Source organism: Ornithodoros turicata, chromosome 4, assembly GCF_037126465.1.
Source record: "Ornithodoros turicata isolate Travis chromosome 4, ASM3712646v1, whole genome shotgun sequence".
In the NCBI taxonomy this organism is placed as follows: Eukaryota; Metazoa; Arthropoda; class Arachnida; order Ixodida; family Argasidae; genus Ornithodoros; species Ornithodoros turicata.
Window position 1 is genome coordinate 14,420,057 of NC_088204.1, and position 24,486 is coordinate 14,444,542.

The following is a 24,486-nucleotide window of genomic DNA, read 5'->3' on the forward strand; positions in this document are numbered from 1 at the left end:
ACGCTAAAAGTGTTTGTGTATGTCCTCACCAAGTTCTTTTCTTCACGCTTTGTTCTCCAAAAGCTCATGTCACAAAAAACTCCCGCATGCGTGTCAGATGACGGGTGGACGCGCATTTTGGAGCAGCAGACAGATCGGTGTGATACACAAGGAACTTCTCCTTTCATGCAGTGTGAATAGACCCCGTCCGATTCAGCCGACGCATTGTAGTCTCCATTCACCGTTGTTTGGGTGTAGACGTATCTTTCGGGCATGAATCGAGGGAAATATTACTTCCATTCTTCCGTTTTATGTATCAAGTCTATCATTGTGTGTCAAGTGCGATTTCAAAATAATGGCGCCTAGTTTCCCATTCCGATGAAATAAATGATGAAATGAAGATGAAAATAAAAACCGCGCAGGCACTTAGCACAGCATCCCATTTAACTGCATTGCCTCAGAACGTCAGTTGCCATTCGCTTGCGAGAAGAACTATGCACTGATTGGCAAAAATTTTCGCCAATCACTAAAAGGGTAAGCGCTTGCCACAGCACTAAAGTGATAGCTTTGCAGGGCCGACCTTCACGTGACCACGCAACCCGCACTTTTTTTTTAAAGTCCCGTTCCCACCCGACCCGCCACCCGCGACGAGAAGAAACCCAGACTGTTCCCGACAGGTTATGTGCCTGGAAAGTTTGTTGTACGCGTTGAACGCGTTATCAGGCACGCTACACTCTTAAAAATGAACTTCACCACATAGCACGCTCCTAGCCAACCATCACCCCGAATGACAACGTTCTCGCCTTAGATTTGTTGAAAACGGGAGGAGGAGCCTATTTTGTGCCGTGCATAATGTGCACAAAATAGGCTCCTCCTCCCGTTTTCAGCAAATCAGGGGCGAGAACGTTGTCATTCGGGATGATGGTTGGCTAGGAGCGTGCTATGTGGTGAAGTTCATTTCTAAGAGTGTACCCACGTTGGCGAACCGGGAGGCGCCCCCCGCGGGAAAGTTCAAGTTATTCGTCGGAATCCACGAGCCAATCAGGACTCTACTTGCGACCACGTGGTGTGGTTACGTGTTCCCCCTCCCCACATCCCTCCCAATATCCCAAAGATTTTACTACATCCGCTCCCCCAAACACCTGCAAAAAAGACCAAATTCCACTTTTTTTTTTTTTTTCTATCGCATTATATCACCTCCAAAACAGGTCAAAAATGCCAGAGAAACCGGCAGAGACGGGTGTCATAACCCCCTCTCCGACATGAAGCGCGTTTGGCACAATGCTCAAATATGCAGTCAATTTTTCCTCGCTATTACCTTTCGTGATTTTTTTTTTTTTTTTGCAGCTGCTTATTAAGAAATCTCATTTGATTTATGTTGCGGTACCTGTATAGGTTCCCTTGTGTCGGACTGCACGTGTATTTTTTTTTAGGTCACCGCGTGCAGAAGAATACTGTCTCGCTGTGACAGTGCCTAAACGTCTTGGCTTCTTGAGTTTGAGGCTCATTGTTCTCGAAACGAGGCCATGAAACCTGTTTCGAAAGTCCAGTCTCCTCCAGCATCTTCCTTAGCTCGGAATCGACGCTTTCGAGAAACGAAGGAAGATGCGTAAAAAGAAATCAAACATGCACGAGGAAGTCGAGAATTTCTGAGCGTGTTTGACTGTGCGCTGAACAGCACTTCTCGTCTTCTATATTTTAGGATGAGTAAATCGCTTTCTTCTTTCTTTATTTTCTTTTCTTTCTTTCTTAACGCGTAAGAACTGCAGTTTCGGTTCGAAATACGGCCGGATATCGACCGAACGCTTTCGCTTTAAAGGGCCAATAAAGTGCAAAAAATTCTTTTCCGCGGAAGTTCGCGCGTTGCGTCGTTCGTAACTTGCGAGCGAAAGAAACAGCAGTGTACGGTTTCTCTCCTTAGAGAGTTTTTTTAAGAACTCCGTGTTAGCGCCGCGACGCAAATGTGGCTATGAGCGGCGTACAGGCGCGGACAGATGGAGAGAGGACAGCAGGAAGGAGTTGGGGGCAGAGGGGTTAGTATGCGTCCTGGGCCGACTTCAGGGGGAACTGTGCCGACATTCGTCTGGAAAGTCTTCGGAAAACCCAGGGAAAACCTCAGGCAGGACAGCCGGTGACAGATTCGAACCCATGTCACCTCCCAGTCTCCGCGCGGAAAGCAGCCACCCTAACCACTATGCCACTGGAGCTGTTAGAGTTCTAGTACATCGTACGCTACCGCCTTTGCGTACGCAAGGGATAGCGTTCATGGTTCTGCGCACGCCCATAACGGAAAGAGAGCTTCGCGCGCATTGCGCAGAACCACCAACGCTATCTGTAACGTAAGCAAAGGCTATACCGTACGATGTACTCTCTCTTTTCTCAGGAAAGCCGTAATTTTTCGCAATCTGCCGAATTTTGAGGAAAATATTCAGCGGGCATGACTTGGAAATTTTTAGACAAGTGCCCATAACTTTAAAAATTTAAACTTAATATTAACTTTATATAGACTTTTATATTAACTTTATATTAGCTTTATATAAACTTTATATAAAAGATTAAAACTTTTGTATTCTATTGATAAAGGCTTGTTTCACATAGATAAATCGAAGTATGTGATACCTTACTCAAATCGTGCATTGCGATCTACCCATGACAGACTTTTCACTGAATTCAGATTTTGCACAGATTGTTTCAAGTTTTCGTTTTTCCCCCGTACTATTCGTGAGAGGAACAAATTGCCTTTGAGTGTAATTAGCTCTTCCAATATTGATTCTTTTATGTCAGCTTTAGAGTTGTATGTTCAGTAGACCTAGTCTTTTGTGCAAATGTCTTCAGTTCTTGATGCCTGTGTAAGCACTCCTATTGTGGCCCTATCGGCTGGTAGTATTGTCTAAACAAAACAAATAAAAAACAAAAAACAACACGGATCGCCCGATTCGGTCAGGGTGAATTAGTACGGAGGTATAGTGGCAGGAATCTGCCCGGCGACGGTGAGTGTTTTGGTTGTTACCGTGGCCAAAATAGCGGCGAACCTTATTACCAGCGTGTCCTCTTGTTTTTGTTGACCTTCAGACATGACGCAGAGCCAATAAGGCGGCAGACGACAGTCGATAAGTCAGCTCTCTTCAGGATGGCCTTATAAATGGGATATTTACGTCCGTACCCGTATTGTAATTGACAGTATGCGTAGACTCATATAACAAGGTTTATTACAGAACGACAAGCATGTACAGCTGCGGTCAGTAAATCGCATTCAGTCAAAGATGGATGCATGGATGGATGGACCATTTGGACTTTCTTGGTGCGAGGACAACTGTGGTCAATGTTGAACAGCGGTGAGCGAGTGAATTGTAGTGTTCCTGATCTATGATGACACACTCGAAGAGTGCGAAATCAATAAATTGGGGAGCGATTGCAACATCTGATTGATTGACTGCATGAAAAAAAAAAAAAAAGTGGTGGTGAACAACCACAACAATAAATAAATCTTGACTATGATATGGGGAAATTCACTATGGAGGTGAAGCATGGAGGTGAAAACCTCCACGGGTTCAATCACGAAAAGGACTAGTGGTTGTGGCAATGCATTTCATCCCCTTTGATGGATTAAAATTAATCCTTTTTCACTTAGCCCGTAAGGCCTGTAAGGCTTAATCGCGTCATCGTCGTTACGGTCGTTACGAGCTAACGAGTGGCGGAAAATTCAAAAAGGCGGGCAGGAAATTCAAAAAGATGGGCACGTGACACATTGCTCGTGACGTATACCCCAGCACGCCATTCACGTATCGCGCGAAGAGGGGCACGCGCACGTGTTTTATCACGTGCCCTTCTCGACGAGTGCCCCACCTCTCGTTAGCCCGTAACGCGTGCAAGTGATTAAGCCCCCTTTGTGAATATTCAAAAGGATATTTATGCTTCCTCCTTCCCCGTTCTCCTTCCGTCTGCTCTCGTCTTCCTCGACCTCTACGTGAATGAAGTAAAACTTACATTTGAATGATGAAGCCGAAAAGAAAAACTGTGAGCGAGGAATCTGTACCTAAAAGTCGCTACTAAAATACATAAAAAGTCGTAGTAAATCAAAAACATTTCACTTAACCGATATCACCTTAAGAAGGTGTACAGCCTCTTGACGTTGTGTGTGTGTGTGGGGGGGGGGGGGGGGGGGGTTAAGGGGACTCATCATCCAGCAACAGGTCTGGATGGAGCGGTAAAGATCGCTTATACCGTATATAAATGCTGCCGTATGCTTTTACAATATACTAAAAAATAAAAAAAAACAGATAAGGAAGTAAGTACAGTACTAATTACACAACATGAAAAGTATTTGTGTACAATACTAAATATTCATAAAATTAACTCGTTACTTTCAAGATACTATCAAGTTACAATTTGTGAAATTTACTGTCAAACAAAACAAAGCGAATATATATATATATAGAAGTTGCAAAAAAAAAAAAAAGAGACGCGGAAACAGATTTTAGGGAAGTTACAAACACTAGTTTATTACATAGGGAGACGTTAAAAAGTAAAATGGGCAAGGGGTCGACGTTTCGACAGTGCCACTAACGTCTCATCACGGTACACGTACACGGTAACACACGTAACTTTAGCGTAATATACTATAACTTTAGCTATAACTTTAGCTATGTAATAAACTAGTGTTTGTAACTTCCCTAAAATCTGTTTCCGCGTCTTATTTTTGCAACTTCTGTAAAACTTCGTGGCCATTTGATAATCCTTTTACCTCAAACTATATATATATATCGTTCGGTTACTCTCGTTTTTCCGCGACATCTTCCGCGGTCGTCTCGCACGCTAATGCCGCCCACGCGGATACCCGATGCGGTGCTCAGAGGATGCTGTGCTTGCTATTGCTCCATGAAACATTCTTCTTATGTGTGAGCGAGTGTGTATGCCTCATCATTTTCATTATCATCCCACTCATATATTAAGCCACATGCACTGAGGCTTGGTATGGTACCGCAATTGTTGCGGTGAATCACCTCATCGCATCGTCATTCATGTAGTAGTTCTTCGCTGGCTTCGACGGACCCCATGTTGGGATGCGCGCTCGCCTCCTCGCTCGTCGTTGTCAACGGCGAGCGATTCACGAACGTGCTCTTCCAGCCAACACACTGTCCCGCGTATACGCACTAAACCTAGACGCCGCCCGCTTTTGCAGGCTACGCCGCAGGATGATGGAGGCACCCCGGAAGATCTGAGATGAAATGCGTGCACGTGATGGTGATGTGATAAAGAAAAACAAAAAGGGGGATACGAGTCACGACGAGGTCGAACTGGCTGCGCCAGGACGCTTACAGACAGTAGCCCGCCATACACACAAAAAATACAAACAGACGAACGAGTTCAAGTGATGGAGTTCAACATGTATAGTTCAAAAGTTTCAACGAAGTGAGTGTAAAATGTCGGAATCACTGGTAGGAACTCACTGAATCACACAGCACACATTCAGCAAGTCATAGAATGTCCATAAGCCCGGTGCATGTACCAGTGATTTCCCCAGAAACTCACTATCGTGGCACAATGGTGACATATCTGCGCAGCTTTCGCGTTTTATTTGCGCATGTTATTACGTTAGAACTCAGTACATTAGAATGCTGATTGCAGCTCCGGTGGCGCAGCGGTAACGCGTGCGCTTGGAGACTGGGAGGTCCGCGGTTCGAATCCGCGGGCCGGCTGTGCCGTCTGGGGTTTTTCCTGGGTTTCCCTCAGATGTGTAATAGGCGTATGCCGGCACAGTTCCCCTGAAGTCGGCCCATGGACGCAGCTATCCTCCCCCCGAGCGGATTCCGCTTGGTTTTCCACTTCACCCTTTCCTCTCCTCCTCTCCACAACCTTTCCCTTCCCGAGAAACATACAGACCTCTCGGGTTCCTCCCAACGACACTCCTCCTCCTCCACTCCAACATTATTTGAGATTATTTATGATTAAGATAGTCACGCGACCGACAAAGCAAAAAAAGACTAGCACCTTATCTCACGAAGCTCACTGAATACCTATATCAACCAACGGTGAAAACCTTAGACGAAAAAAGCGGAATACCTCGCTTGATTGAGTTGGGCGCAAATGCTTCTTGATGATGTTTGCGTATCCGCACGCATTTTTACTCGTATATGAGCGCAATACATGCATTGAACAGTCACTTTCAAATGATTTTGGACAAATGCATGGTACGATCATCTGCATGGCTGTGGTCCTACAGCCCAAGGTTGACAGTACAGGATGTAACTGCGCCGGACTCACTACCAGAACGTGTTGGTGGCCGAGCTGGGTGGGGTCACCTGAGAAATTGAAATGGGGGGGGGGGATTGCAAAAATGCAGGGAGGGTGTACACCCCCTCTTGGGGGAGGGGTGGTGTAGGGAAATCCCTGGCATGTACATGAAGTGGCATAGTGCCCAACCAAAACAGAATACGCGGATCTTTTTCTCGACCTTCCCGCCTTCCGAAAAAATAAGTGGAGGAGAAACTTCCAAAAAGTATTTAAGTTAAGTTACTGAATTTTATTTATTAGTTTAAATAACATACTAAATAAAGAAGGAAGGAAGGAAGTCAATGACAAGGTTAGCCAGCTGTAGGACTCGAACCAACATCTTCTGGATTACTTCTTAGGCACTTGAAGCTTTGCGTGTTTGTCATTCTTGCCTGTTCCAGCCTCAGAACATCAATTTCCATCGTATACTAAATAAATTTTGATAGATTTTAAATAGGATACTTCAAAACAAGACACTAAATACTGCCTTTTAAACGTATTTGTAAGCTACCACGTACAAGTCCGGAGCAGCTGCACTTCGGAGACCTTGAACACAACTGGCATAAATCACCTCAACGTTTCCGCGCGTTCCCATACTGCACTCAATGTTTACAAACAGATGGGTCAGCGAATTATATCCCCGCATTAATAGAATACCAGCCGTGCCATATACTCGCAGGCTAAGGTCACGAAGAGTTGCACAAGGCCGCACGGGGGGCACCGTTACACAACAGGTAGACGGACAACTTTCGCTTCAGGATTATTTCATGTATTTATGCTATGTGGTAATACGGCTATCCGCACACGGTCATGGGTGCAGTATAAACGGGCCATTATCAACTCCGGACGGGGAAGTTATTCGGGCTGAATGAGGAGTGCGTCGCATTGAACTTGAGTTCAATTCATTCCATGAGTGCCTCAGGTCGGTATAGGCACCGAAAATCACCGAAATACCGTAATTTTCGGTGTATAACCACGCATCATGTATAACACGCACCCGCTGATTTCAACGTGATTTGGACACGTCATTACCCTGCGTGTTATGCAACGTCACTGGCGGTCTTATGCGGAAATGTGTCGATATATCGCACGCGCTCATATAGGTGTTATACACCGAAAACTACGGTACTTATCTTTAAAAAGGACTGATTAATGCAAGAAGGAAAGGGAACAAAGGACGACGGAACGTCAAGAACATGCAGTAATAGAACAAAGCAAGGATCGCCCAAGTATTTGAGAGCGCTTCGTCTTCAGATACGAGTTAAAGAAAACAATAATATAGTCTTTGCAATATTCAAAAAATATAAACAAAAACAGAAATATATAACATGGAAATCATTTAAAGAATCGTGTAAAGCTGGTGGACTCTGGTGTCCGAAAGTATGTAAGAACAGCAGCAGCAACAACAACAATAACGAGGAGGGCCACAGATTTGGGCATTTCGCAAAACGGGTTTAAATGCCTTAGTTTTATGGGGTCATGGATAGCGGTAGATTTTTGCCGGAGCACTTCCTGAAGTGCTATTACATTTTTATTGCACTTCTTTTAATGTTTTATGGGATCGTTAATTTTATTTTATTTTTCTCTTATGGTGGTTACACATGCAGTTTCGGGATACCGCAAAAGTAGACTGGCGATCACGTGATGTCACGTGACCCTATAAAGCCACGGACGAACCTACATGGTGGTTGGCCCTATAAAGCTATCGTATAAAAAGAAAGAAAGAAAGAAAGAGAGAGAGAGAGAAAGTTGGGCGCCGAGGCCCCCGTGTTAGACACACATTTGAACTGCAAACGTCAAAGGGCAGAAAACCGAAAGTTAAAAAAAAAAACAAAGAAAAAAAGAAACAGAGACTGCCGGTACCGCCTGGTGAATTTGGCGCACGTCACGAAACGGGCATCTTTGCCTACTGACGTTTGCGACCAATCATCGGTGGTCGGTGGGAACCATGTCAAAATGGCCGTGTGCGCCGTGTAATTCTGTTCTGATGTATGACCTGTCAGAGTTGACTTATACTGAAAGGCATTGTCGTTCGAGGCTATTCATTAAACGCGATCGAATCTATTGTTAGTGAAACGAACACCGAACGGGATCAGGCTAACCAGCCATCATGGTTCTGAACGAAGACGGTCGAGAGGAGGCCCAGACAGAAAACACGTAGCGCGCAAATCCAAAGAAAAAAAAAGCTCTTCCGACAAACTAGGCCGTAGCACCTGATTGGCTATGAGCGGGAGGAAATTCAATTTGATTTGCTGGAAGGATGTTTGACAGTTGCTTTCGCGTTTACCCGCAGACGTCTTGTAGCGTGACAGCCTCTCTCGAAATAAAGATCTCGAGGAATACCGGAAGAAGAGGTCGTTCACCAGGTGACCCTAATCGACTGTCGCAGCACCTTGCACATTGAGGGTTATGGGTAAAAAAAAGCTGTAAAAAGAATATGAATGCGTCCCGAGCGAGGTACGATGGCATACTGGCAGAAACTGCTAGAGCAGGTGGAATGAAATAACGGTGTGTTGTGTGTTGGGATGTTGACCATTAGCGTAACAGAGCAAGGGATACCTGACAGTTCGAGATAGTTTGATCTATGAGGTTCTTCGAGAAACAAACAACAACGTGCTGATAGGCCGTAAAGGAAGTCATTCACGCACAGTGCCATTATACGGAAGTTAAGGTACTGTTGTGATACTGACGTCAGTCCTGCAGGTGGATTGGATTGGATTGGATGAAGTGGAAAAGCAAAAAAATGTAAAGTAGAGCTGCAGGAGAACTCGTTGTGCGTCTCCCTTTCCCTGTATCGGGTTTGCTTCTACTCAGCATGTACCAGGTTCCCTGCTCGTGTGCATTTGGGTTCATCAATTTGTATTATTTTCTTTTTTGTTTGACAAAAAGCAAAGTACGGAACTTGTGACAAAACTTCCGTATGTGTACCAACTCCCGTAGGCCTATCTCATACGATACAAAATTTAAAATAAAAATAAAATAGAAAGAAAGAACAGAGGGACTCCCACACCGGGAGCTCCGACTGCGCTTTCTTTGACCCACTTTTGTCGTTTTTTGCAATTCAATTCAAAGACGCGGAGAAGCTCAGTTTTTCTCTAAAAAATGAATGTCAATGTCTGAAACGGAATCCCGCCATTTCCTGTTACTTCCGTAAGCCGTGTGTATCAATCGACTCCTCTACGGAGCATGGACAGTGCGAATCTGCTAAATCCTCATTCCTTCAACTTCGCAATACATACATCCCTTATTAGAATCTGCAGTGTTCTCAGTTAACACCCGGCAACCCCTCGCCAGATGGTGTCTTTATCGTTGCTTACGTAATTTAGTTCATGGAATAAAATCGAGAGTAGTGGACAGAGAAAGTCCACACCATGGACGCATTTCCGACTACCTTATACCTACTGTTGAATAACAGAAGTAGAGAGAAGTATTTTGTGTGCTACGGTATAATGTGGCAGATGATCTCCATCGTGGGGCTCGAGGGAAGATATACTCGGCCTCAATATAATAGACCTCTACCCGAGAAACGTCATCATGACATTGGTAGACAGACTGACACCGAAACCAATCGGAAGCGGAGGGCCGGGTTCCACGAATGGGCACTTGTTCGTTGCCCCCTATTGAAAGAAAAGAAGGACCGAAGGTCGCGTCCCTTTGAGGGACCATCGTAATCCCCTCAAGACCGTGGCTTTCGGGTGCGACCTTAATTGTTCGCCCCTAGCTTCAAGCGTAGTTCAACTCTACCAAATTGGTGGCGCTGTCGAACACTGTGACGTCATTTGTTTACAAACAGGGAGAGGTCTATTGGCCTTGACGCTCTGCCTTCATCTCGAGGATTACACATATCTCACAAGGGTCGCTCAGATTAGGTAAGGATGCTCAAAATATGACTCGTACGTTAACCTGAGGGCCAGTTTGCATAAAAATTGCGCGGGGTAGTAAACAACTTTCTGTCGCGCAGCTTTCCAACGGCGTTCAACACGCGCTGTAGCCCTAAGTTTCATTATCTTCCAGCTTGTGCCAAGCACACTGTGGCTAAGGCTTTCCCTTTAGGTCCCTAGCACAGTTTTTGTGCCAACGGACCAAGGTGTCCGTAGAAGGAGGTCTTACAGGTCACTGACACAGGAATAAGCTAACAATTCTTGAAATGCGATGTGGGCGAGCCTCACGTCTTGTTCCATATCCTATACAGTTGGCAATGTTAACGAACCAAGCAAATTAACTAGGCAATACTAAAATCAAAGAACAAACCACCACTCCGGAAACCATTAGCTGAACGACATCCGGAGAGTCCTTTATTTATTTCCGCGTAACCTAACCGGAACGTTTTGGCCTCAAAATCGCTTTCGGCACACCTACGCCGTTTTCCGCATGTTGCACCACACAGTTGGCTGTGCGAAGAATCAGATTCTGATATCTGATTTTGACACTGGCGCTGTCGGTGGCAGACGCTCGAACTATCGCTTTCGTGTGGACGCGGCAAAGATGGGCGACATCGCTCGTATTCTGCACTGGTAGTCTGCACTGTAGTCGGACAGGCGCTGTGTTCGGGATGTGAGCTGTCTTAGAGATACCGTACCTACCCCCACGTATGGATTAATAATAATGGTACCATGATATTACACGTAAGCTCTGTCTAGGCAGTGTGGCGACAGGGTAGGACTGCGGATAATTTGGACCACCCGGGGTTCTTTTGACGTGCGCCGGAAATCTCCGACACACGGTGCTGGAAGGAATGTTTTCCTCCCACACATTGCTACCGCCTTCGGCCGGGATGGAACCCGCGATCTTGAGCTCAGCAAGCCAGCACGTTACAGACTGAGCTACCGAGGACATTACGTATATGGATTAGACAGCAATATTACCTCTACCCGTTCGTTGTGGAGGCCCATGTCAACGCAGTGGGCCAATCAGCTCCTCAGGTAACAGCCCAAGCAGCACAACATCTTGGCAATCTTTGCCGGCATTGCCAATATTGGTCCAATATTGTGCCATGATTGGGCCAATATGTCGTGGTGCTTGGGAGTGGACGTATCGCGGCACTAGAAACTTTCCTGGTAATGTCTACGGCCAGTCCGACACCGGAGAGAAGAAATCACAACTTTAGAGACCTTCTAAAGGAATGAGAATGTTGCAAACCTTGTAAAAACAGACTACATATACGTATCGACAGAACAATAGCACTCGAAAAAAAAAAAAGAAAAAAGAAAGAGTTTCAGTTGTAAGGAAAGCATCACAACGAACTATGTATAGACCCGCAGAGAGAGACCTCTCCCCGTTCCCTTATGTCTACGGCAGCCGCGTGCCTGGGTTCGCAAAACAGGTAGTCGTCACTTGTACTTCCGACACGACGGTGGCAAGACTGAAACAGGCTCCGCGACGACGAGGAAGGGCCTGAAGTGGTATATATATACACAGGGCACATACAGCGGGAGAGAAAGAGGTACACAAAGAGAAAGGCTTAGAGGCAAATGGAAGAACCGGAATTTCGACGCGTATTTGGTTAGGCTATTTTTACCGAACGCTGTATCGGACATAATAAGGGGTCACGCGCGAAGAAGGGAAGAATTGTGGTCTGAAACGTTGTCCCTAGAGCAATGAAAACTGCGTTCTTTAAGATGCAGGAACATGTTCTGCTTCTATGGTACTGACACACACACGTTTCCCGACATGTTTCGAGTGTTTGTACGAATACAGCTCTACCGTCCCAGCTGCAGACGGCCGTCTCGAACTTTTTGCTGTTCTTCAGCGCAGCGCAGGACAGCCACACGCCTTGGGTCGGCAAATACACTCCGTCTCTGCGAGACATCGGTATGTTCCACGGTATTAGCGACACCCGTGGAGGCCGCAGTGCAAAGCCAGAAAGTACAGGTACGGAAAAAATTAAGCCGAAGCTCTATGGCTGCACGCGAAACGAAGTTGTAATTGTAATAGAAAACGAAGAGAAACAGGAAGATGTTTTTCTTCAGCACTTACGCATGACTTTCTTTCCACTGTTCGGTTTCTGTTTGTGAACTCGGAAGACGACACAAATTGCCTAAACGCCAACGAGGTAAGCGTCCAGTAAATCAATAACGCGAAGGAACGCGTTGAATATACATCAACTGCATATATTCTTGCGCCACACTTTCCTCGATCCGAAGTTCATAACATGTAACGCACGCAATTAATATTATCCCGTTTACCTCTCACCTATGAAAATCACGTGTCACGCAAGTACCAGCTGACAAATCGTTTTTCGTTCGCCCATAACCGCGGCAGATATGAAGAGAAAGAGGGTAATTAAAAGGGGGAGGGGAAAGATGCAGGAAGTTAGGAGCGCAGCCAAAAAGAAAAAAGAAAAGAAGAAAAGAACAAAACTTCCTGTCTTGCTCCGGTTATTCCTCCAACGCAAAAAAAAAAAAAGCGTTTCTTTTTTTCTTTTTCGGAACTATCCAATCCCGCTTTCGTTTTCTTCGCCGGAAATGCTCGGAACTGCAAGGAAAGGTGGTTTATTCTTCCACTCTCAACTCCTTCATTCTTAAAACAAAACTTAGCCACATAACGGGCTCAAGTGCAACCATTGAATAGCGCAGTGTATAATCGCACGAGCGAGATTCCCCAGAGTGCTCCAGCAGAAGATGCACAGAACGTCATATAGCTTTGTGCTGCCTCTTGAGCGCGAGCGCTCAACGTCACGTCTTTTCACGCTCTTCCAACCATGGGGAATATCAAGGGGCAAGACGTGGCAGACGACAGTTCGTGGCAGACGATAGACTGTTCCGTAGCAGACGACAGCTGAACCGATGGTGTCTTCTGCAATGTGCGCGGTAGCGGTACGCCGCTTCCGAACATTCCTGCGCCGTGCGAATGCTCAACATACTTTTTCTTCAACTGGAATGATCCGCGGGGATGTCACTCGCGTGAATACGCGGCATGATTTCGTTATCACTGCAGATTTGTGGAAAGCGCGGGGCGTACGCTTGATTGATTGATTGAGAACCAAAGGGCGTACGCCTTTTGTGACGATTATTATAACTTCGTAAGTGTCACAAAACGGCGTACGCCTCCCATTTTCTGCAGTTCAGGTGATGGTTGGCTGCGAGTGTGTTATTCAGTGAAGTTCTGTTTCAAGTGCCTTGTACCGTTCATACACCGGATTGTGCTTGACTGATTCCCGCGCACGACCTTATATATTTCGTGGCTTATTCGAACTCCGCAAGTAACGTTTATCCGGTGAATTAACTTTCCGGTCATGGAACACCTGCTGCACATGTGGACCGTTTGTAGCGGATCTGATAACGCGGTTACAGCAACTCAGGGAAACACCCGGGTAGAACTTCCGTTTGGAGTGACCCGATATATCTTTTAGAATGAGAAAAGAGGTGAGACATGCGTTGACGGAGGAAAGCTGTGACTGAGCCCTAGGTAACGGATACTTCTGATAACTGCCTCGCTTACTTTCACATATCGGTTCCTTGTACCGAAGAGCTTGCAGACGAAAATGAGAGAGTTTGGCGTAAAGAAGGGATTGTCACCGCGTTGAAAAAAGTTGTCCCTGCAAGGCGACTATATCCGTATAACTTCCGAGGTTGAATCAGAGAAGCCTCACATCGGGAACCGCAGATATTTCGAACAGGGGCTGTTCGAAATATCGGCGCGTTCGAATCTCTGTTCGAAATATCGGCGGCTCCCGACATGAGGCTTCTGCTTCAGTCTACTCCGGATGCGAATCACTGTTCCGGATCCGATATTTCGAACAGGGGCTGTTCGAAATATGGGCGCGTTCGAGTGTCTGTTCAAAATATCAGTGGCCCCCAACATGAGGCCTTTGCTTCAACCTGCTCCGGACCCGGATACGATACTTCGAACAGCGACTGTTCGAAACATCGGCGAGTTCGAGTCCCTGCTCGAAATATCGGCGGCTCCCGACATGAGGCTTCTGCTTCAATCTACTACGGATCCGGATCGCTGTTCCGGATCCGATATTTCGAACAGAGACTGTTCGAAATATGGGCGAGTTCGCGCCTCTGTTCGAAATATCAGCTGCTCCCAGTGTGAAGCTTCCGCTTCAATCTATTCCAGATCCGGACCGCTGTTCTGGATCCAATATCTCGTACAGTCTGCTCAAAATATCAGCAGCTCCCGGCATGGAGCCTCTGCTTCAATCTATACTCCTGGTCCGGATCGTTGCATTTTCTATTTGTCGACGGGTGATATCTGAGGTATCTAAAGCACGTCTTGACTGTAACAATTTGCATATATTTTTTTTTCGCCCGTGGTAAAGCAGCTCGAACAATAAGCAAGGTCTTTACTATTACACTACTGGGTCTTGTTGCCAAATGCACTGTTTCGTAACCACTATCTTATAATTCGCATTTCAATTACACCATGAGAGGAGAAAGTCCCCTCTCACATCCCTTCCTCACCACACCCCAGAACAATGCATAACACGGCCATGCACTATATCGTTGAAAAAAGGAAACTGCTGACTGCGGGATATGTTACTTGAGGCATGTGCATTGAATTCATTTCTGTTCACGCAGAATGTTCCTGAACCCGACTCCGATATCACCAAATAACCGATCAACACGCCCAAGAACTACTCCCATTTTCCGTCTAATAACACACCTCTCATGTGTTCATCGAAAAACTGGGAGCCTCCTACGGTGTGTACGAGGGGATTACGAAGATATTATACAAAATAGCTGTGCCGCAATTGCAGCCCACATCGTATGTCAGCTGTAATATCAGCGAGCTATTCGAGAAGGAAGGAAGAAGTTACGGTAGCAACCCACCCTTGCTCCACGAGGAAGTCATAAGGAGGTCATCCTCTTAGCGGACGCGTTTCCGGAAACCGATAGGGCGATCCCCGTCGATGTGGTGAGCTTTTAGAATATGGGGTACCCCGAGCGCTGCGGAGTCTAAACCGAAACATGGGGTACCACCGCAGCGGCATGGCCGAGTGGACGGACGGAAGCACTCGCTCTTTGGTGGTACAGCCCCAAGGTCGTGGGGTCGAATCCTACCACGGGCTTTCCGGACGGATGTCGGCACAGTTAATTGCCCCATGAAGTCGGCCCTGGACGCATACGTCCCCCGTCTCCCCTTTCTTCCAGCTGTCCTCTCTCCACGTCTGTACGCCGCTAACACGGAATTAAAGAGAGAGAGAGAGAGAGAGAGACGCGGTCGTCACTGGGCATGCCCGGAACTCACGCACTGTTTTACGCAATGCGCCGTGACGACTTCTTATTCGTTTTGGTACCCCAAGGAGCATGGGTACGTACCCTACACTCTAGCATAATAAAGAGTAATTTTAGTGCTTTCAGGAATTAGATGCATTGCGACATCCATTAGTCCCTTTCGGGACTAAATGCCCGAAAATGTATGCAGAATTCACGGACTATTTACACGGAGTAAATTACAGGACCAAGGGATTAAAATGTGCAGTGCCTGCAATTTAAGAGACTAGAAGATGTTAACTGCTCCCCAATTTGCTCCGTTTTTGAAATCCTGTGTTAGCGCCGCGAAGGAACTGTGGCTATGTGCGGCGTACAGACGTGGACAGGTGGAGAGAGGACAGCAGGAAGGAGTAAAGGAACAAGGGGGACTCAGTTTTGCTTCTTCTTAGGTTGCGTCACTAGTGAGGAAGTTCGTCAGTTCTTTCAGCATTGCCTCGTGAAAGAGCTTCAGACACATATATACCTTCCAGCAGGAAATTATCACATTTTGGATTAAAGCTTCGACATAACTGTTGAAATAGTGCACTGCGAAATTTACAGGTAACCTCGAGATATTCGCGCGACGACAGCTTTGATGGTCCTTGGCTTTCGAGATCGGCATTTGCAAAAATTCAACATTGTTAGCACATCCGGCTAGCAGTGTTGCAGGGTAACAAGATTATTGTAACGTCCGATGGAGGTTATCAAGCGGAGGTTAGAGTATCTCTAGCGATCTTCCATGTGGTATGATGAGTACCGATAAGTGAAGTTGATATACGACAGGATCCGGTAGCGTGCGCTTGCAAAACAATGTCACTCTTCCGCGGGTTATCTTTATCTTCCACGCTTCTGACCTCCATAAAGGGTTAGGTTCGCAAGGATAGATGAACTATTACTCAATTGTTAAACTTCGATTTCATCGTTCAGATAATCCGTTATTCTATGCTGCGTAACAAGCAAGGACGTCTACCTATCCGCTGGGAGCTCGTGCTATATGTGGCGCGAAATTTAAATTCGTTGCGTGTACACACATACCAGAAAGTTCCCTAACTTGTATAAAAATAATTCAAAAGTACTATGTTGCCAGTGTTTATGACTCAAAATTTTTACGCAAGTTATTTTAAAGTATTGTGGTCATAATAATTGTAATTGATCTACATACTCGAGAGTTGAACTGTTTTGGTCACTGTACAAGACTTCCTGTTGTGTTTCTCCCTCTCTCAGGGAATGTATAAATAGCACATTTCCCTTTCCACTTCTTCGGTTAACCCATTTCACTCTTTAGTCACAAAAGTGTCCGCTTTCGCTTTCGAGGAAAAAAAAAAATGCTATTCTTACCACTTTCACCTTTCACATGAAAGATATAAAGCCGTAATTCATAATTTGCCGAAGAACATGGGTGTGATATTGGTTATGGACATCGTCTTTTTTTCACTCCGAGAGCTCAGGGTGGGGATAATTCGTATCCGCCCCCCCCCCCCAAAGCATAATAATCTAGATATTACACACACACTCTACGTAAAAAGAAGTTGAAAAGGAAAAACCGTACTAGACCCTAACATGACGCCTTCACAGCAAACATATCCGAATCCTCTCCATCTTTCTCATACTACCTTCCTTCATATCAGCCCAAACCGCGTCCAGCCATTCGATCCCCAAAGCTGAACCAAGATATCCACAACGCAATAAAATAAAATAACTAAATAAATTAACTAAATAAAAAGAAATACAGAAAGGAAACTTACATCAACGTCATCAGTAGGAACACTACTGATGGTGCGAATCGGCTCGTTGACGTTCTCCAAGGACATCGTCCAGAAGGACATGATTGCAGACGACACAAAAATCCACAGCACAGGGCAATGAGGAGTTCGCAGACGACAACAGCTCACGGGACCACGAGTTGCACCGACGTTCAATGCAGTGGCATCGCGTTCGTGCGGCTACACTCGTTCAGGTACGGCGACCGACTGAGGGAGTTCGGAATGGTTCGGAAGCCACGCCACACTGGCAGGTCAGCCGGCCAGTCACGGGAGAGGGTAGCAGACGACCGAGTGGAGACGCTTGCCCCACTTCTGCAATTTTGACTCGTCACGGGGAGGGGGAATAGAACCGCTTCACGCGCTTTCGAACACGAAAAAATGCAACCGGAGAGGTGAAACGCTCTGCTTTTGCGAAACTCGCGAAACCTTTCGCAGATATGCCACAACTGTTGTGGTGCATTGGGTGCCACGATATTGCGCTTGATAAGGTACGAAGTCACGCGATGGGAGATAAAAGCATGATATAGCGGTACAAGTTGAATGTTAGAGAATGCTCTGTCTAACGCGATTGTCGCACACTAACTTTTTAAATTATACCAGGTTTCTTAGAGCGGGTAGAGCAGTGGCGGATCCAGGGGGAGAATCTGCACACACACACAAAAAAAAAAAAAACACAGAAAAACAACGTTAGTTTATACATTGAATTTCCCTTTCCCCCTCCCCCAGTACGCGCTTAGACAAAGAAACTGCCCCGCCCCTCAAAGTGAGGGTCTGGATCCGCCCTTGAAGTGAAATTTCTGACGTGCATGACAAGGTAGAGCCACCCCGAGACTACATTCAGGAAACAACTTTGCTATTTTAGGAGCTCTGTCATGGTAAACAGCTTAGCTGGGGACCTGGGGTTCAATGATATCACAAGACCCTTACACACTCCACTTTCGACAAATTGGACATGGAGCTACATGAACAGAGATGACAAATAACCGCTTTGTCAGTTAACTTTCAAGAGAAAATATATTTCAGCAAGAGGGTATCTCAACTACCTTGCGTTCCTGCACATCATATCGTGTGCAATCAGTGCGACTCACCCATGCACGTTTTTGCGAAACACTACGAATCACAACGAAACCCGTATATTACGATCCCGTATATTACGACTGTTACAACGAATGCCCACTTCCACGATTTCGACTCCCAACGAAAACGGAATGGGGAAAAATGCGTCTACGCTACGGTTTGAAACTGAAGTCCAGCACGAGTCCTAGCGCATGCGATGACTCCACGCATAAAATTGCTCACTCGATTTCAATGTGTAACGCAATTTTTTATATATATATATTTTTTTTTTGCGGTTGAGCACACTGCACTAAAAAGAAGTGCCACTGGGCAGATTATTTCGACCATATACTTGAAGGACGTCAACGACGACATTGGAAAACGACTAACTCACAGACAGTACTGAGCAACTGCTTACCACAAACTATGCAGAAGATACATCAAGATGAGAAGTGCGCAAGCGAGCTGGTGGGCTTTCGGTGAAGGTAACATTTCCTTGAGTTTGAGGACCAAAGAAAAACAGAAGACAAGACACTAACACACCAGCAATGAGGGTTTATTTCACAAAACGTTAAAGCTTCTGTTTTCATTCGTTCCTCAAACTCAATGGAATGTTGCCCTCGAGATAACTCAACGAATCGTGCACCTTCCTTGCTTCCTTTATCGCGAGCTTTCAAATGCATACCTCCCTAGAGAAGGGCCTATACCATAAGTACTGGTTCGTTTCATGCAAACTAACTACTGTAAATACTAGACAAGAAGTAATCAAGACGGCAAAAGCTACATACTAATGATTCGTGTTAAAGGACGCTGACAAATGCGAAGGCACACCAATCGGTTCGGTAGCACACGGAAGAGACCTCGCACTCACTCACACATCAGGCGACGCGGTTGCTTCCAGGAAACGGTTCGTGTTAGCGGCGTTAAAAGACTTTCAACATAATTAGTCGCGCATATGTCAACCACCGGTTGTTCAATGCTAATACGCTAATTTGAAAACTGTCCGTATAAGAGAAAGAAGAAGAAGAAGAAAAAAAAAAAGAGGAAGGAGGAGGGAGGATACTCAGTTGCTCATGTATAGTCGTCATACGTCATATTTGTGTCAGTTGGCACCCGCGCTAGCTTAACCTGGCCTTACATCTCATCACTATCACACTGACGTAATTACGCCCTTTTGTCCTGGCTAATCTCCCCATCTTTTGATTGGAAGAAGAAGAAGAACAACAACAACAACCTTGGAAGCGACTTTGTTCTAGACTGGGACTTCTAGCCTAGAGTCTCGACCAGATCGCGTTCTACCAAGTGCAGGTCTTCTCCATTGCCTTAATGTGCGCAAATGCATAACACGCGGCTCTAGTAGTACTAGTGGCTAGTACTAGAAACTAGCGTCTCTAGTAGTACAGGGTGGGTACAGATAAAGTAGCCCCACATTGTCGCACATAGCGCGTTCCCTGCATACCGTACGAACTTCCGGCGGCGCACGACGGTGCATTTATGCGGTGCAAATCGATAAATAAATAAAAAAATCGTGGTAACCAAACTCTGCGCAATAAAATCGTTAGCAACACGAACTTCGCTCCGTGTGTTTCCAATGGGACATGGCAGCTGGTGTAGCACAGTTGCATCGCCCTACCGCTGGGGGTGCCAATCACGCAGAAACAAAACGAGATCTGGTACGCCTAGCGGTAGCTAGACGCAACTGTACCGTGACAGCCATACTGACTTCTACATAGGAAAATCGGGATGCACGCAGGGCAACGTTCGCATGGATAACGTTTTCGTTACGTGGAGTCTGGTTACTACGATTCTTTGTTCGTTTTCATCCGAGAAATGCGCCTTCTCGCGCTACCGGAAGTTCATGCGGTAAGCGGGGAACGCCATACGTGCATAAATGTGGGGCTACTTTATCTGCACCCACCTGTACACATACTGTAAATCCTACGTCACTGTAAGTGTCTCCACAGTAAGCACCAGTGTCCATCATTATATCCATCACAGAGGCGACGCTTACTCGAAGCTATCAACCTCCGATCCAACGGAGTCACTGTCGTTGTAGACTTCAGTACCCTCGCGCCGCTCCTTGTCTCACATCCCTTCCTTTAATAAGTCCAGGATCACCTCAACGGCGTTCCATGATTCCTATATAGACCCACTTCGCTCTCTCGGGGTACGATTCCTCCTCGCACACTCGTGCTCGCCGTCTATCACCCAGTTTTCTCGAAGATGGCACTCGAACGAACGGTTCACGCCTATGTTCAGCGGATGGGCCAATGCGTGAGATTGAAGAGCTCGCACAGCATCCTCTCGAGGCTCATGAGGGAAAAACTCACACCGACATATAGCGCACAAGGCTTCTCCGCGGCACTTGTTTGCCATGTGCATACGAGGCGCGTTATGTATCGGTAAATACGATAATTCGAAGCGCCGAAGAAGCTCCAATTGCCGACGGACGGGCGACGTGGCAACGGGGGAGATGGACGGGCAACCACTCCAGAATAGAAGGTACAAATCAGTGTTGTACATATCGCCGTTACAAGTAACGCCGTTACTGTAATCGATACTTTTTCGGTATCGGAGTGCGTATCGCGATATTTTTTAAAATTGGTATCGGAAGAGTATTTCCGTTACAAATTTATGGTAACGCGATCTCCGTATCGTTACCGATACCAATACTTTTTAGTGCCCCACCCTTTCTTCACCGACGACATTTCTCACTCTTGTTCATTGTCAATGGTTCGCCTAGCCCTCGACAAGAAGCCTGTGGACATGTCCAAGTGCTCCGTAACCGGAATTATAGAATTACTATACCAAACACATGTTCACTGCTTTTCTTAGAAACTGGAGAAAATAACCACAACAAAAGAGTTGAGGTCAACGAACAGAGGTCAAGTCATTGCCAGTACGCTCTGGATTCCACTGCTTAGCTGCCGTGTCGCACTGAGTCACGCTCACATATACTGTGGTATTGTTAACTTCGGATAGGATTCCTTGGTAATCGGACTCCAGGGTGTGTGGGCCTGACACTAACGTAATTGTCATACTGGTCTCTGCCAACTGCCGGAGAGACCACGGCCTGAAAGGATGGCAGAAGTCGAGTTCCAGAACGAGCTATTGATAAAAGTCTGCTGTCTTTTTACTGCAAAACTGTTTACGTAAGCGATACAGTATTTCTATGTTGCATCATCTTCGTGTTTCAAACAAAAGTATCGGGCAAAGTATCGCGTTACTTTTTTTTAGTAACGGTAGCGGTATTCGTTTACTTTATAAAATACTTTATAAAGTAGTAGTATACTTTAGTATACTTTAAAAAAGAAGTATCGTTATCGGTATTTCGATACTTTTTACTCAAGTAACGAGTATCGGTATCGCGATACCATATTTCGGTAACGGGTACAACACTGGTACAAATACATACAGTCACCTCCGACCTTTTACGAAAACCTGACAGTGTGGGGTACCTGAGCTTGGGCGTGTCTTTCGTGGCGCACGTGCACGGTTGTCGTCGTCTGTTACCAGTTAGGATCGCTAACGACGAAAAACGTCACTGCTTTTCTCTCACGTGGGACGACGTCATAACACGTTTTTTAGGTATATTAAAAGTAATAGAGAAAAAAATCACGGTAGATCCATCGGTGGATCCGACGGAAATGCGTTAGCATTAAAACTTGAAAACCATTTGGGAACTCCCCTTCACAATGCTACACAACCCTTCACACGACCCTATACAACGCTAACGCCACACAGCATCCGTAGCCAAACGAGCCTTTCGGGCTTACTCCGATTCAGGTTGGCTGCGCCGTCTCACAGCCTTCTTTCGCCGCCGCTCCTTCGCACAGCTTTCTTCTGCTTCTTCATATGCGTCGGGAACCCATGGCGCGCCCACACAGACACATCTAAACCTGTCGACCACCACAGCTGCACTGCCGAGCAGTGTTGCCAAATATCATTCACAGGAAGCCGCTAGTGGCGTCCCGAAAAGTCGCTAAAATTGAAACCGAAAGTCGCTGCCGTTACTGTGCCCTTTCTGTTCATTGCACGTATGCAACAGGATTTCTAGTGCATCGTTCGCTATCGCCTTTACGTACGTAAGTGATAGCGTGGTGGTTCTGCACAATGCGCGAAGCTCTCTACGTTTTGCGCGTGCTCTGAAGCACCAACACTACCTTTTACGTACGCAATGGCGATAGCGTACGATAAACTAAAACTCACTAATGTGGTAAACATACCGGATGCTTCAGCGAATGCTAGATGGTCAAGAGAAAACATGACAAAACGAGTCTGAGTGGACAAGAATCAGAGCAAGTAAATGAAATTCGGAACCTTGAACATCTTCTGATAAACTTTTTCTCGTCTCGTCATCGGAGGCTCCGAGTCCTCCAAGTGCAATGATGGTTTATTTGTTGCTTGCAAAAGGTTCCAGTGCCTTCTCGTGTTTTTGCGACTTATACTCTTGCGGTACTTATGGTTTTACTTAGGGGACATTTAGGAAAGCGCATCCGTCGGTAGCCCATTCGAAAACCGATAGAACCCTCAGTCCATAGAAGCTTCCACATCAATGCCATCAGTAGCATCAGATAATCGATCAGCACGAACCGCACTTAGCTGCAGCAATTTATCAATGAACTGCAAATGTGCATCAGTCATCCAGAAACTACACTTCCGAAATGCAATCATTCAAGTGCTGTCAAATACGATGAGCATCGCCACGGCTGCCATCCCTTTCCTAGCATAAAGATGAAATGTGCAGAGGAAACCTACCACTGGAAAGCATGTCGTACGTGTAAGCTACAGAATGCTTATTTATTATTTTGGATTACATTTCGTTCCTTCAGAATACTACGTAATTTAAGCCTTTAATGGGGCACGGAAGGCCATCCAAAATATGTTCAGTTTAAGTCATTTGATACGCGTCAATTTGCCGAACAGCACAAAACTGGCAGGTCCCCCCCCCCCCCCCCATATATATACATATACATATAATAAAAACGTAGGCAAGCACAGCCGCGCTCATTCACCCTCGACTCGCCCCGCAGGGTGTAACGAGGATGAGAAGGACGACCCCTGACGACATAACGTCAACGCGGTCAGTGGTGGTCAGCGCCTGCCTTTTTCTTTTCGTGTGTGAGGGCTTTCTCCTCTTGTAGTCGGTGAACCTGGTTCTCTCTGGGGGTTTTGGGATTGAAAGGGTGACCGTGGGCATGGAGGACATCATTGTCCAGCCGAGGTTTCCCTGTGTGCGATGCTTCTTCAGAGCCCTGAACAGCTGACCAGGAGACGACACTTCTCTGAACCAATCAGCGAGCGCGGACGGTGTGTCGTCAGCGCAAGGTCACAGGCTGGTACTGCTCTCCACCACCGTCGCGCACGATCGTTTTCTGCGGCGTACTTTAAGTTAAATTTCTACGATAATTATGACTATGTGGTGTAAGTGACTTCTCACGGTGCATTCCACTGGCCTACTTAACAGTTTTACAGGTCGAAAACAAGGTGTTAAAAATGACTTATGCGCTGCTTTAAAGGAGCAGTGAAAGCCCCCCCTCCACAAATTCTCCGCTTGTAACAGCGGCGTAATACGCGACAGATAACATGCGCTCTTGCGTAAGAACGATTCGCGTGGTCATTTCCTGGCAGATCTTTTTTACTATTATTATTGCCAGATTCCGAGCAACTGCGTTCGCTAGGTCGAAACGTAGCAATCTCGTGTGCTCTCGAGGCGCTTTCTGAGCGTCAGGAATTTGCAAGCTAGCACTTTTTCCGCCCGACCTCGAAGCCACCGAGCAGCGGATTGCCCAACGCGTTCCGGAACTATTTCGCGGGACCTTAATTTTGCGAATTCGTGTGGAAGCGGAAATCGCGGGGTTCATGACACTACCAACAGTGGACAACGAGAATTCTGGCTGAGGCTTACTTTGAAATCCAATCCCGTAATAATCACATACGTGCTGGTTTTGTGAAAGCAGGTATCTGCAATGCCAAGTGATACAATATGCGAATAAATTACTGACGTTCAAGTGGCGTTTTAATTATAGAAATGTTTGACAAGGAACAAATTTGTGAGAGTAAAGGTCGTCAAATAAGTCGATTTGTCTTTGTGGAACTCATGTCTCGCGAATTCCAGTGCCCATACTTTTTCATCCCAGCTACCTATTATTTCGCGGAACCTTAATTTCGCGAAAATTTCTACTTTTACAGTATATCCGGTATCGTCACATCCG

The 24,486-nt window shown here is 46.1% G+C and overlaps 1 protein-coding gene across 1 annotated transcript in view; it reads right to left on the reverse strand.

Annotated features, from left to right (window-relative positions):
• The window catches only part of LOC135391140 (tetratricopeptide repeat protein 39B-like), a 62,968-nt gene extending 45,675 nt beyond the window's left edge, over positions 1 to 17,293 (reverse strand). Inside the window, exon 1 of the mRNA XM_064621248.1 lies at positions 17,198 to 17,293. Within this exon, the coding sequence (XP_064477318.1) occupies positions 17,198 to 17,278 (81 nt within the window). The 5' untranslated portion in view covers positions 17,279 to 17,293. The remainder of the gene's footprint in view (positions 1 to 17,197) is intronic.
• Positions 17,294 to 24,486: the final 7,193 nt, after the last annotated feature.